The following is a 12,444-nucleotide window of genomic DNA, read 5'->3' as shown; positions in this document are numbered from 1 at the left end:
CTAGCACGTGATTCTCCACCCATCGAAGAATCCTTGTGGCTTCTGCCATTGCCATCCTGCTTTTAGTGCCGCCCTGGCGGTTTACATGGGCGACCACCGTGATGTTGTCTGACTGAATCAGTACTGGTTGGTTTTGAAGCAGGGGCTCTGCTTGACTCAGGGCATTGTAAATGGCCCTTAGTTCCAGTATATTTATGTGTAGTGAAGTCTCCAGACTTGACCACTGTCCTTGGAAGTTTCTTCCCTTGCATGGAACCTGCCGAAGGGAATTGCTTCGTAAGAAGCCACCATCTTTCCCAGGACTCGCGTGCAGTGATGCACCGACACCTGTTTTGGTTTCAGGAGGTCCCTGACCAGATATGACAATTCCTAGGCCTTCTCCACCGGGAGAAACACCTTCTTCTGTTCTGTGTCCAGAATCATTCACAGGAAAGGCAGACGCGTTGTAGGAATCAGCTGCGACTTTGGGATATTCAGAATCCAGCCGTGCTGTTGCAACACTTCCTGAGAGAGTGCTACGCTGACCAACAACTGCTCCTTGGACCTCGCCTTTATGGAGGAGATCGTCCAAGTACGGGATAATTATAACTCCCTTCCTTCGAAGGAGTATCATCATTTCGGCCATTACCTTGGTAAATATTCTCTGTGCCGTGGAGAGACCAAACGGCAACGTCTGGAATTGGTAAGGACAGTCCTGTACCACAAACCTGAGGTACTCCTGGTGAGGTGGGTAAATGGGGACATGCAAGTAAGCATCCTTGATGTCCAGCGACACCATAAAATCCCCCTCTTCCAGGCTTGCAATAACCGCCCTGAGCGATTCCATTTTGAACTTGAACTTCTTTATATAAGTGTTCAAGGATTTTAAATTCATAATGGGTCTCACCGAACCATCCGGTTTCGGTACCACAAACAATGTGGAATAGTAACCCCTTCCCTGTTGAAGGAGGGGGACCTTGGTTATCACCTGCTGGAGGTACAGCTTGTGAATTGCCGCCAGTACTACCTCCCTTTCCCTGGGAGCAGCTGGCAAGGCTGATTTGAGGTAACGGCGAGGGGGAGTCGCCTCGAACTCCAGCTTGTATCCCTGAGATACAACTTGTACAGCCCAGAGATCCACTTGTGAGCGAACCCACTGATTGCTGAAGTTTCGGAGACACGCCCCCACCGCACCTGGCTCCGCCTGTGGAGCCCCAACGTCATGCGGTGGACTTAGTGGAAACAGGGGAGGTTTGTTCCTGGGAACTGGCTGCCTGGTGCAGCTTCTTTTCTCTACCCCTGCCTCTGGCCAGAAAGGATGCGCCTCTGACCCGCTTGCCTTTCTGAGGCCGAAAGGACTGCATTTGATAATACGGTGCTTTCTTAGGCTGTGAGGGAACCTGAGGTAAAAAAGTCAACTTCCCAGCTGTTGCTGTGGATACGAGGTCCGAGAGACCGTCCCCAAACAATTCCTCACCCTTACAAGGCAAAACCTCCATGTGTTTTTTAGAATCAGCATCACCTGTCCACTGCTGAGTCCATAATACTCTCCTGGCAGAAATGGACATTGCATTAATTCTAGATGCCAGCAGGCAAATGTCCCTCTGGGCATCCCGCATATATAAGACGACGTCTTTTATATGTTCAAGGGTTAGCAAAAATAAGAATTTACTTACCGATAATTCTATTTCTCGTAGTCCGTAGTGGATGCTGGGGACTCCGTCAGGACCATGGGGAATAGCGGCTCCGCAGGAGACAGGGCACAAAAGTAAAAGCTTTAGGATCAGGTGGTGTGCACTGACTCCTCCCCCTATGACCCTCCTCCAAGCCTCAGTTAGGATACTGTGCCCGGACGAGCGTACACAATAAGGAAGGATTTTGAATCCCGGGTAAGACTCATACCAGCCACACCAATCACACCGTACAACCTGTGATCTGAACCCAGTTAACAGTATGATAACCGAAAAGAGCCTCTTAAACGAAGGCTCCCAACAATAATAACCCGATTTTTGTAACAATAACTATGTACAAGTATTGCAGACAATCCGCACTTGGGATGGGCGCCCAGCATCCACTACGGACTACGAGAAATAGAATTATCGGTAAGTAAATTCTTATTTTCTCTGACGTCCTAAGTGGATGCTGGGGACTCCGTCAGGACCATGGGGATTATACCAAAGCTCCCAAACGGGCGGGAGAGTGCGGATGACTCTGCAGCACCGAATGAGAGAACTCCAGGTCCTCCTCAGCCAGGGTGTGCCCCTGACCAAGTAGCAGCTCGGCAAAGTTGTAAAGCCGAGACCCCTCGGGCAGCCGCCCAAGATGAGCCCACTTTCCTTGTGGAATGGGCATTTACATATTTTGGCTGTGGCAGTGCTGCCACAGAATGTGCAAGCTGAATTGTACTACACATCCAACTAGCAATCGTCTGCTTAGAAGCAAGAGCACCCAGATTTTTGGGTGCCTACAGGATAACAGCAAGTCAGTTTTCCTGACTCCAGCCGTCCTGGAAACCTATATTTCCAGGGCCCTGACAACATCTAGCAACTTGGAGTCCTCCAAGTCCCTAGTAGTCGCAGGTACCACAATAAACTGGTGCAGGTGAAACGCTGACACCACCTTAGGGAGAAACTGGGGACGAGTCCGCAACTCTGCCCCGTCCGATTGGACAATCAGATATGGGCTTTGTGAGACAAAGCCGCCAATTCTGACACTCGCCTGGCCGAGGCCAGGGCCAACAGCATGGTCACTTTTCATGTGAGATATTTCAAATCCACAGATTTGAGCGGTTTAAACCAATGTGATTTGAGGAATCCCAGAACTACGTTGAGATCCCACGGTGCCACTGGAGGCACAAAAGGGGGTTGTATATGCAGTACTCCCTTGACAAACTTCTGGACTTCAGGAACTGAAGCCAAATTCTTTCTGGAAGAAAATTGACAGGGCCGAAATTTGAACCTTAATGGACCCCAATTTGAGGCCCATAGACACTCCTGTTTTCAGGAAATGCAGGAATCGACCGAGTTGAAATTTCTTCGTGGGGCCTTCCTGGCCTCACACCACGCAACATATTTTCGCCACATGTGGTGATAATGTTGTGCGGTCACCTCCTTCCTGGCTTTGACCAGGGTAGGAATGACCTCTTCCGGAATGCCTTTTTCCCTTAGGATCCGGCGTTCCACCGCCATGCCGTCAAACGCAGCCGCGGTAAGTCTTGGAAACAGACATGGTACTTGCTGAAGCAAGTCCCTTCTTAGCGGCAGAGGTCATGAGTCCTCTGTGAGCATTTCTTGAAGTTCCGGGTACCAAGTTCTTCTTGGCCAATCCGGAGCCATGAGTATAGTTCTTACTCCTCTACGTCTTATAATTCTCAGTACCTTGGGTATGAGAAGCAGAGGAGGGAACCCATACACCGACTGGTACACCCACGGTGTTACCAAAAACGTCCACAGCTATTGCCTGAGGGTCTCTTGACCTGGCGCAATACCTGTCCAGTTTTTTGTTCAGGCGGGACGCCATCATGTCCACCTTTGGTCTTTCCCAACGGTTCACAATCATGTGGAAGACTTCCCGATGAAGTCCCCACTCTCCCGGGTGGAGGTCGTGCCTGCTGAGGAAGTTTGCTTCCCAGTTGTCCACTCCCGGAATGAACACTGCTGACAGTGCTATCACATGATTTTCCGCCCAGCGAAAAATCCTTGCAGTTTCTGCCATTGCCCTCCTGCTTCTTGTGCCGCCCCGTCTGTTTACGTGGGCGACTGCCGTGATGTTGTCCCACTGGATCAATACCGGCTGACCTTGAAGCAGAGGTCTTGCTAAGCTTAGAGCATTGTAAATTGTCCTTAGCTCCAGTATATTTATGTGGAGAGAAGTCTCCAGACTTGATCACACTCCCTGGAAATTTTTTCCCTGTGTGACTGCTCCCCAGCCTCTCAGGCTGGCATCCGTGGTTACCAGGACCCAGTCCTTAATGCCGAATCTGCGGCCCTTTAGTAGATGAGCACTCTGCAGCCACCGCAGAAGAAACACCCTTGTCCTTGGAGACAGGGTTAACCGCTGATGCATCTGAAGATGCGATCCGGACCATTTTTCCAGCAGATCCCACTGAAAAGTTCTTGCGTGAAATCTGCCGAATGGAATCGCTTCGTAAGAAGCCACCATTTTTCCCAGGACCCTTGTGCAATGATGCACTGACACTTTTCCTGGTTTTAGGAGGTTCCTGACTAGCTCTGATAACTCCCTGGCTTTCTTCTCCGGGAGAAACACCCTTTTCTGGACTGTGTCCAGAATCATCCCTAGGAACAGCAGACGTGTCGTCGGAAACAGCTGCGATTTTGGAATATTTAGAATCCACCCGTGCTGTCGTAGAACTACTTGAGATAGTGCTACTCCGACCTCCAACTGTTCTCTGGACCTTGCCCTTATCAGGCGATCGTCCATTTTCTTTGAAGAAGAATCATCATTTCGGCCATTACCTTGGTAAAGACCCGGGGTGCCGTGGACAATCCAAACGGCAGCATCTGAAACTGATCGTGACAGTTCTGTACCACGAACCTGAGGTACCCTTGGTGAGAAGGGCAAATTGGGACATGGAGGTAAGCATCCCTGATGTCCAGGGACACCATATAGTCCCCTTCTTCCTGGTTCGCTATCACTGCTCTGAGTGACTCCATCTTGATTTGAACCTTTGTATGTAAGTGTTCAAATATTTCAGATTTAGAATAGGTCTCACCGAGCCGTCTGGCTTCAGTACCACAATATAGTGTGGAATAATACCCCTTTCCTTGTTGTAGGAGGGGTACTTTGATTATCACCTGCTGGGAATACAGCTTGTGAAATGTTTCCAATACTGCCTCCCTGTCGGAGGGAGACGTTGGTAAAGCAAACTTCAGGAACCTGCGAGGGGGAGACGTCTCGAATTTCCAATCTGTACCCCTGGGATACTACTTGTAGGATCCAGGGGTCCACTTGCGAGTGAGCCCACTGCGTGCTGAAACTCTTGAGACGACCCCCCACCGCACCTGTTTGTACGGCCCCGGCGTCATGCTGAGGACTTGGCAGAAGCGGTGGAAGGCTTCTGTTCCTGGGAATGGGCTGCCTGCTGCAGTCTTCTTCCCTTACCTCTATCCCTGGGCAGATATGACTGGCCTTTTGCCCGCTTGCCCTTATGGGGACGAAAGGACTGAGGCTGAAAAGACGATGTCTTTTTCTGCTGAGATGTGACTTGGGGTAAAAAAGGTGGATTTTCCAGCTGTTGCCGTGGCCACCAGGTCCGATGGACCGACCCCAAATAACTCCTCCCCTTTATACGGCAATACTTCCATGTGCCGTTTGGAATCTGCATCACCTGACCACTGTCGTGTCCATAAACATCTTCTGGCAGATATGGACATCGCACTTACTCTTGATGCCAGAGTGCAAATATCCCTCTGTGCATCTCGCATATATAGAAATGCATCCTTTAAATGCTCTATAGTCAATAAAATACTGTCCCTGTCAAGGGTATCAATATTTTCAGTCAGGGAATCCGACCAAGCCACCCCAGCGCTGCCCATCCAGGCTGAGGCGATCGCTGGTCGCAGTATAACACCAGTATGTGTGTATATACTTTTTAGGATATTTTCCAGCCTCCTATCAGTTGGCTCCTTGAGGGCGGCCGTATCTGGAGACGGTAACGCCACTTGTTTTGATAAGCGTGTGAGCGCCTTATCCACCCTAAGGGGTGTTTCCCAACGCGCCATAACTTCTGGCGGGAAAGGGTATACCGCCAATAATTTTCTATCGGGGGAAACCCACGCATCATCACACACTTCATTTAATTTATCTGATTCAGGAGAAAACACAGGTAGTTTTTTCACACTCCACATAATACCCTTTTTTGTGGTACTTGTAGTATCAGAAATATGTAACACCTCCTTCATTGTCCTTAACAAGTAACGTGTGGCCCTAAAGGAAAATACGTTTGTTTCTTCACCATCGACACTGGAGTCAGTGTCCGTGTCTGTGTCGAACGACTGAGGTAAAAGGACGTTTTAACGCCCCTGACGGTGTTTGAGACGCCTGGACAGGTACTAATTGGTTTGCCGGCCGTCTCATGTCGTCAACCGACCTTGCAGCGTGTTGACATTATCACGTAATTCCTTAAATAAGCCATCCATTCCGGTGTCGACTCCCTAGAGAGTGACATCACCATTACAGGCAATTGCTCCGCCTCCTCACCAACATCGTCCTCATACATGTCGACACACAGCACACACACAGGGAATGCTCTGATAGAGGACAGGACCCCACTAGCCCTTTGGAGAGACAGAGGGAGAGTTTGCCAGCACACACCAAAACGCTATAATTATATAGGGACAACCTTTATATAAGTGTTTTTCCCTTATAGCATCTTAATATATATAATCATATCGCCAAATAAGTGCCCCCCCTCTCTGTTTTAACCCTGTTTCTGTAGTGCAGTGCAGGGGAGAGCCTGGGAGCCTTCCCACCAGCATTTCTGTGAGGGAAAATGGCGCTGTGTGCTGAGGAGAATAGGCCCCGCCCCCTTTTCGGCAGGCTTCTTCTCCCGTTTTTCTGAGACCTGGCAGGGGTTAAATACATCCATATAGCCCCAGGGGCTATATGTGATGTATCTTTTAGCCAGTATAGGTATTTCATTGCTGCCCAGGGCGCCCCCCCCAGCGCCCTGCACCCTCAGTGACCGCTGGTGTGAAGTGTGCTGACAACAATGGCGCACAGCTGCAGTGCTGTGCGCTACCTCATGAAGACTGAAAAGTCTTCTGCCGCCGGTTTCTGGACCTCTTCACTCTTCGGCATCTGCAAGGGGGTCGGCGGCGCGGCTCTGGGACCGGACTCCATGGCTGGGCCTGTGTTCGATCCCTCTGGAGCTAATGGTGTCCAGTAGCCTAAGAAGCCAATCCATCCTGCACGCAGGTGAGTTCACTTCTTCTCCCCTAAGTCCCTCGTAGCAGTGAGCCTGTTGCCAGCAGGACTCACTGAAAATAAAAAACCTAACAAAACTTTTACTCTAAGCAGCTCTTTAGGAGAGCCACCTAGATTGCACCCTTCTCGGCCGGGCACAAAAATCTAACTGAGGCTTGGAGGAGGGTCATAGGGGGAGGAGCCAGTGCACACCACCTGATCCTAAAGCTTTTACTTTTGTGCCCTGTCTCCTGCGGAGCCGCTATTCCCTATGGTCCTGACGGAGTCCCCAGCATCCACTTAGGACGTCAGAGAAATAGTATCCCTGTCGAGGGAATCAATGTTGTCTGACAGGGTATCAGTCCATGCTGCTGCAGCACTACACATCCAGGCTGAAGCAATAGCATGTCTCAGTAGAGTACCAGAGTGTGTATACACAGACTTCAGGATAGCTTCCTGCTTTCTATCCGCAGGCTCCTTTAGGGCGGCCGTATCCTGAGACGGCAGTGCCACCCTTTTAGATAAGCGTGTGAGCGCCTTGTCCACCCTAGGGGATGTTTCCCAACGTAACCTATCCGTTGGCGGGAAAGGGTACGTCATCAGTAACCTCTTAGAAATCACTAGTTTCTTATCAGGGGAACTCCACGCTTCTTCACACAATTCATTTAACTCATCAGATGGGGGAAAAGTCACTGGCTGCTTTTTCTCCCCAAACATAATACCCCCTCTTGGTGGTAACCGGGTTAACGTCAGAAATGTGTAATACATCTTTCATTGCAGTAATCATGCATCGGATGGCCTTTGTAGACTGTACTCTCATCCTCATCTACACTGGAGTCAGACTCCGTGTCGACATCTGTATCTACCATCTGAGCCAGAGGGCGTTTATGAGCCCCTGACGGCCTCTGAGTCGCCTGGGCAGGCGCGGGCTGAGATGCCAGCTGTCCCAAGGCTGCTGCGTCATCGAACCTTTTATGTAAGGAGTTGACACTGTCGGTTAAGACCTTCCACATATCCATCCAATCCGGTGTCGGCCCCGTCGGGGGCGACACCACACTTATCTGCCCCTGCTCCGCCTCCACGTAACCCTCCTCATCAAACATGTCGACACAGCCGTACCGACACACACCGCACACACACAGGGAATGCTCAGACTGAGGACAGGACCCCACAAAGTCCTTTGGGGAGACAGAGAGAGAGTATGCCAGCACACACCACAGCGCTATATAACACAGGGATTTACACTATACAAAGTGATTTACCCAATAGTTGCTTAAATATCTTATTTGCGCCTAAATTTATGTGCCCCCCCCTCTCTTTTTTACCCTTCTTGTATCAGGATACTGCAGGGGAGAGCCTGGGGAGCTGCTTCCAGCGGAGCTGTGAAGGGAAAATGGCGCTGGTGTGCTGAGGAAGAAGGCCCCGCCCCCTCAGCGGCGGGCTTCTGTCCCGCGTTTTGTGTACTTTAATGGCAGGGTTTTTACACATATACAGTGCTAGACTGTATATGTGTATTTTTAGTGCCAAAAGGTATTAAAATTGCTGCCCAGGGTGCCCCCCCCCCAGCGCCCTGCACCCTACAGTGACCGGAGTGTGTGGTGTGCAGTGGGAGCAATGGCGCACAGCTGCGGTGCTGTGCGCTACCTTAATGAAGACAGGAGTCTTCAGCCGCCGATTTCATCGTTCTCTTCTGTCTTCTGGCTCTGCAAGGGGGACGGCGGCGCGGCTCCGGGAGCGGACGATCGAGGTCAGGCCATGTGTTCGAACCCTCTGGAGCTAATGGTGTCTAGTAGCCTAAGAAGCACAAGCTAGCTGCAAGCAGGTAGGTTTGCTTCTCTCCCCTCAGTCCCACGTAGCAGTGAGTCTGTTGCCAGCAGATCTCACTGAAAATAAAAAACCTAACAAATACTTTCTTTTCTAGCAAGCTCAGGAGAGCCCACTAGGAGCACCCAGCTCTGGCCGGGCACAGATTCTAACTGAGGTCTGGAGGAGGGGCATAGAGGGAGGAGCCAGTGCACACCAGATAGTACCTAATCTTTCTTTTAGAGTGCCCAGTCTCCTGCAGAGCCCGTCTATTCCCCATGGTCCTTACGGAGTTCCCAGCATCCACTAGGACGTCAGAGAAATACTAAACAGTATATCCTGTGGAACACTATATAGAATATGAGAGCCTGACACACTTAGACCCCCAGGGCAAAGAATATAGTGATAGCAATGTGTGTGATACACTGAATAGAATCCACACAGCAGCTATAGGCACACAGTCACAGGTATAATGCAGAAATTATTACATATAAAAAATAAAACTGCACTGGACTAGTAATACTACATATAGATATGTATGTATGTATGTATGTATGTATGTATGTATATATATATATATATATATATATATATATGTAGATATAACAATGCACAGTAAAAACTGGATGTATATCACAGAATACTTGTACTAAATATTTATATAGCAGTACACTTGTTCTTAACTAATGCTGTCTAACCGACATGTACAATACTTAAGTGTCCTGGAAATGCACAGCGCTGATGAGACAGGCGGCTTTACAGAGGAGACAGTGCCCAGCAGTCCCAGGATCAACGCAGCTCTGTGAAACGGCGCCCAAACGCTGACAGGGAGTGAGGGAGAGATGCAGCTCCAGGGCGGGAACACCTGCAGTAAATGTCGCCCGGAGCTGGGGGAGGGGCTACAGGTCAGTGCCCTATCCCCTCTGCTGGACTTCACCACCGGGTACTGTGGAGCCTATTATAAATGGATTTTAGTAAATCCGACCTGTGCTCCCTGCCCTGGTGGATATAGTGGGGTCCCTGTACGGTCACAGTGTCCACGCCAGCGGCACGGTCCGTCTCCTGGGACCGCAACAGGATAGCGATTTCGGCGGGTCCCACCTGGGGGACCCTCTTACCGCCTCCCTGAAGTGTGGCCACGCGATCCAGGAGAGCAGCAGCGGTGATGTTTGCCTGATGACCGAAGCGCCCCTGCTGCAAGTACCCAGCAACCATGGCGTGGGAGTATGCAGCGCCGCTGGGGGAGGTGATGGAGCTGCAGCACAGAATGTCAGCATGACATGCACAGCATCTAATGCCTGTGCTGTGGCCCTTGAAGTCTTCTTTCTACTTAAAAAGCTCTTATTAAGGCTGCCTAGCACAGCCCCACCTATTAGTTCGTGCCTGCAGTGCAGGCAACTTACAAACTGAGCACCTGTGCACGGAGGCGGGGCTATAGAGGAGGCGGTGCAGTGCATCCGGGGAACAGTCAAAGCTTTAGCCTGTTGGTGCCTCGGATCAAGATCCAACTCTACACCCCGCTGTTATTCCCTGTGGAATACCAGTGTACCCCGCTGCAGAAATAACATTGAGTGAAATGTTTGCAGATAATATACATATTACACACACACAACCACACACACAACCACACACACTAAAAGAATCGAAAACAGTTTCAGAATTCCTGTTTTATTTTTAAACACAAGACAATAATTGCTTATGCATATTTTTAAGGAAAAATATATGGCTATTGACTTGATCCCCAGCTATTTAACCTTTGTTTGACACATAAAACAAAAGAAATTGGTAAAACCATGGAACACTTACTTACATTTTTGAATGTTACGCTATACGCCCTTTTTGTTGTAACCCTTGTTATAGTAACATGACATAAATAAACTTTAGGTTCATAATAAAAATACAGTTTAAATAATTTGTATAGTGCAAAAATCATTCATCCTTCAGAGGGAGCTGTATAAAGAACTCTGTTCTACACTTTCCAAGCTACTCTCAGCTTGAAGGGAGTCTGCATGGAGATTGCAATTTCTCTTGGTACGCTATGGTATAGATCGGTTCTCAGTAGTTGGCAGCTTACATAACATTCCACAGCCTGCTGACACTGAAGCCTGTAATTTATAGTAAAAAAAAAAAAACACTGTACCCAAGTATCTGATCTTCAGAATTCAGTTCAGCAGATGTGGAGCAAAACATTTCCTATTACAGCTATAAAAATGTATGCACACAGAATCATTTGTTGTATAGGAAGAAAATTCTCATCATTTATAAACTATTTCTAAACTACCAACAACCACACTAAAGTTTCCCCAACAACTAGGTCTTTGGTACTGGTTCTCAGCAAGTGACGACCACAATTACATTTCGTACTTGCATAAAGAGATTTTTCCTTCAGCAGTTCAAACTTGCCAATGATCTGCTGCTTGATACATTCTTTGCATATTACGCACTGTACAATGCAGTAGACAGGGTACAAATGTTGTACTTTTATCATTTGTCTCGTCTTCAGTGGGCAACAGAACATTAGGCAAAATGCACTGCATGAGATGAGTACTGTAGAACATATTCAGAAGAGAGCAGCAAGCAGGTCTTATATACACAAATGTTTTCGATGTGTATTGTCCAATCGTAATCGTTTGATTGCTGTAGCACCATTCTCTGGAATATTCTCTTTGTCTCCCATACTATCCTTGCTTAGCCCATGGCATATGCTTTTCAACTTTAGGTTATTAGAGGTCATCAAATGTTTTTCCAGATGAGGACTATCACCACCATACAAATGTGGTTTAACTTGACGAAGCCATGGATGTGCTAGGCACTCTTCAGCTGTAGCTCTGTTACTGGAAATATATCAAGTCACACTGTGAATATACTGTAATGCGTTTTCACACTAAATAGAAACAATTTGTACAAACAAAAAACCCACACACAATATAAATAAATGGTAGATAGATTGGGTGTGGTATGCAAGGTCAACAGTAACTAGGTCGACAGGGTCTCTAGGTCGACATGGTGTAGGTTGACAGGTCAAGAGGTCAACATGAGGTTTTTTTTTTTTTTTTGGTGTTGTTTTCTCCGTACAGTGACCGGGAACCCCAATTAGTGCACCATGTCCCTTGCATGTCTCGCTTCGACCGCCATGCTTCGGGCAAGATGCCTCGCTCCACTATTGCTGCGCTCGGCACAGGTTATTATTCCCAATCGTAGTCCGCATGGATTGTTAAGTATGAAAAAGGTCAAAAACAAGAAAAATTGTGAAAAACTCATGTCGACATTTGACCCGTCGACCTAGTTACTGTCGACCAATAGTGGTCGACAGAGACTGGATCCCGATAGATTTATAGACAGAGGTGGTAAGAGTTCCATCACAGCTGCTTCATAAACTACTAAGAAAGTGAAAGGGCTGCAGATAAGTGAAAACAGTCATTTTCGCAGACTTTCCATAAGGAAACACAATGTATATATGACTGATAAGCAATCAGCATTGGATTAGACAGAACGTGAAGCAAGTTCCTAGTAAGATAATGTAGCAATTGAACCCTCGTGTGAAGGTGGTACCTGGGCTAAAACTGGCAAGCCATTGCCTTCTATATTGTCTGTGCTGACAAATAACCTGTAAAAACCCATTTTAGATTATAAAAAAAATAATAAGAATTTACTCACCGGTAATTCTATTTCTCGTAGTCCGTAGTGGATGCTGGGAACTCCGTAAGGACCATGGGGAATAGACGGGCTCCGCAGGAG

At 48.3% G+C, this 12,444-nt stretch overlaps 1 protein-coding gene across 2 annotated transcripts in view; it reads right to left on the bottom strand.

Annotated features, from left to right (window-relative positions):
* Positions 1-10,358: 10,358 nt before the first annotated feature.
* The window catches only part of STK17B (serine/threonine kinase 17b), a 301,296-nt gene continuing 299,210 nt past the window's right edge, over positions 10,359-12,444 (bottom strand). The window contains exon 8 of one of the 2 annotated variants that reach the window (XM_063934141.1): positions 10,359-11,540. In XM_063934141.1, coding sequence (XP_063790211.1) covers positions 11,291-11,540 — 250 coding nt within the window. In that variant the 3' untranslated portion in view covers positions 10,359-11,290. The remainder of the gene's footprint in view (positions 11,541-12,444) is intronic. The other variant, XM_063934142.1, reaches the window with a different exon arrangement.

The sequence above is a fragment of the Pseudophryne corroboree genome, chromosome 7, assembly GCF_028390025.1.
Source record: "Pseudophryne corroboree isolate aPseCor3 chromosome 7, aPseCor3.hap2, whole genome shotgun sequence".
NCBI lineage: Eukaryota > Metazoa > Chordata > Amphibia > Anura > Myobatrachidae > Pseudophryne > Pseudophryne corroboree.
The sequence above is the reverse complement of the archived record's forward strand: the minus strand, read 5'-3'. Positions and strand labels throughout refer to the sequence as shown.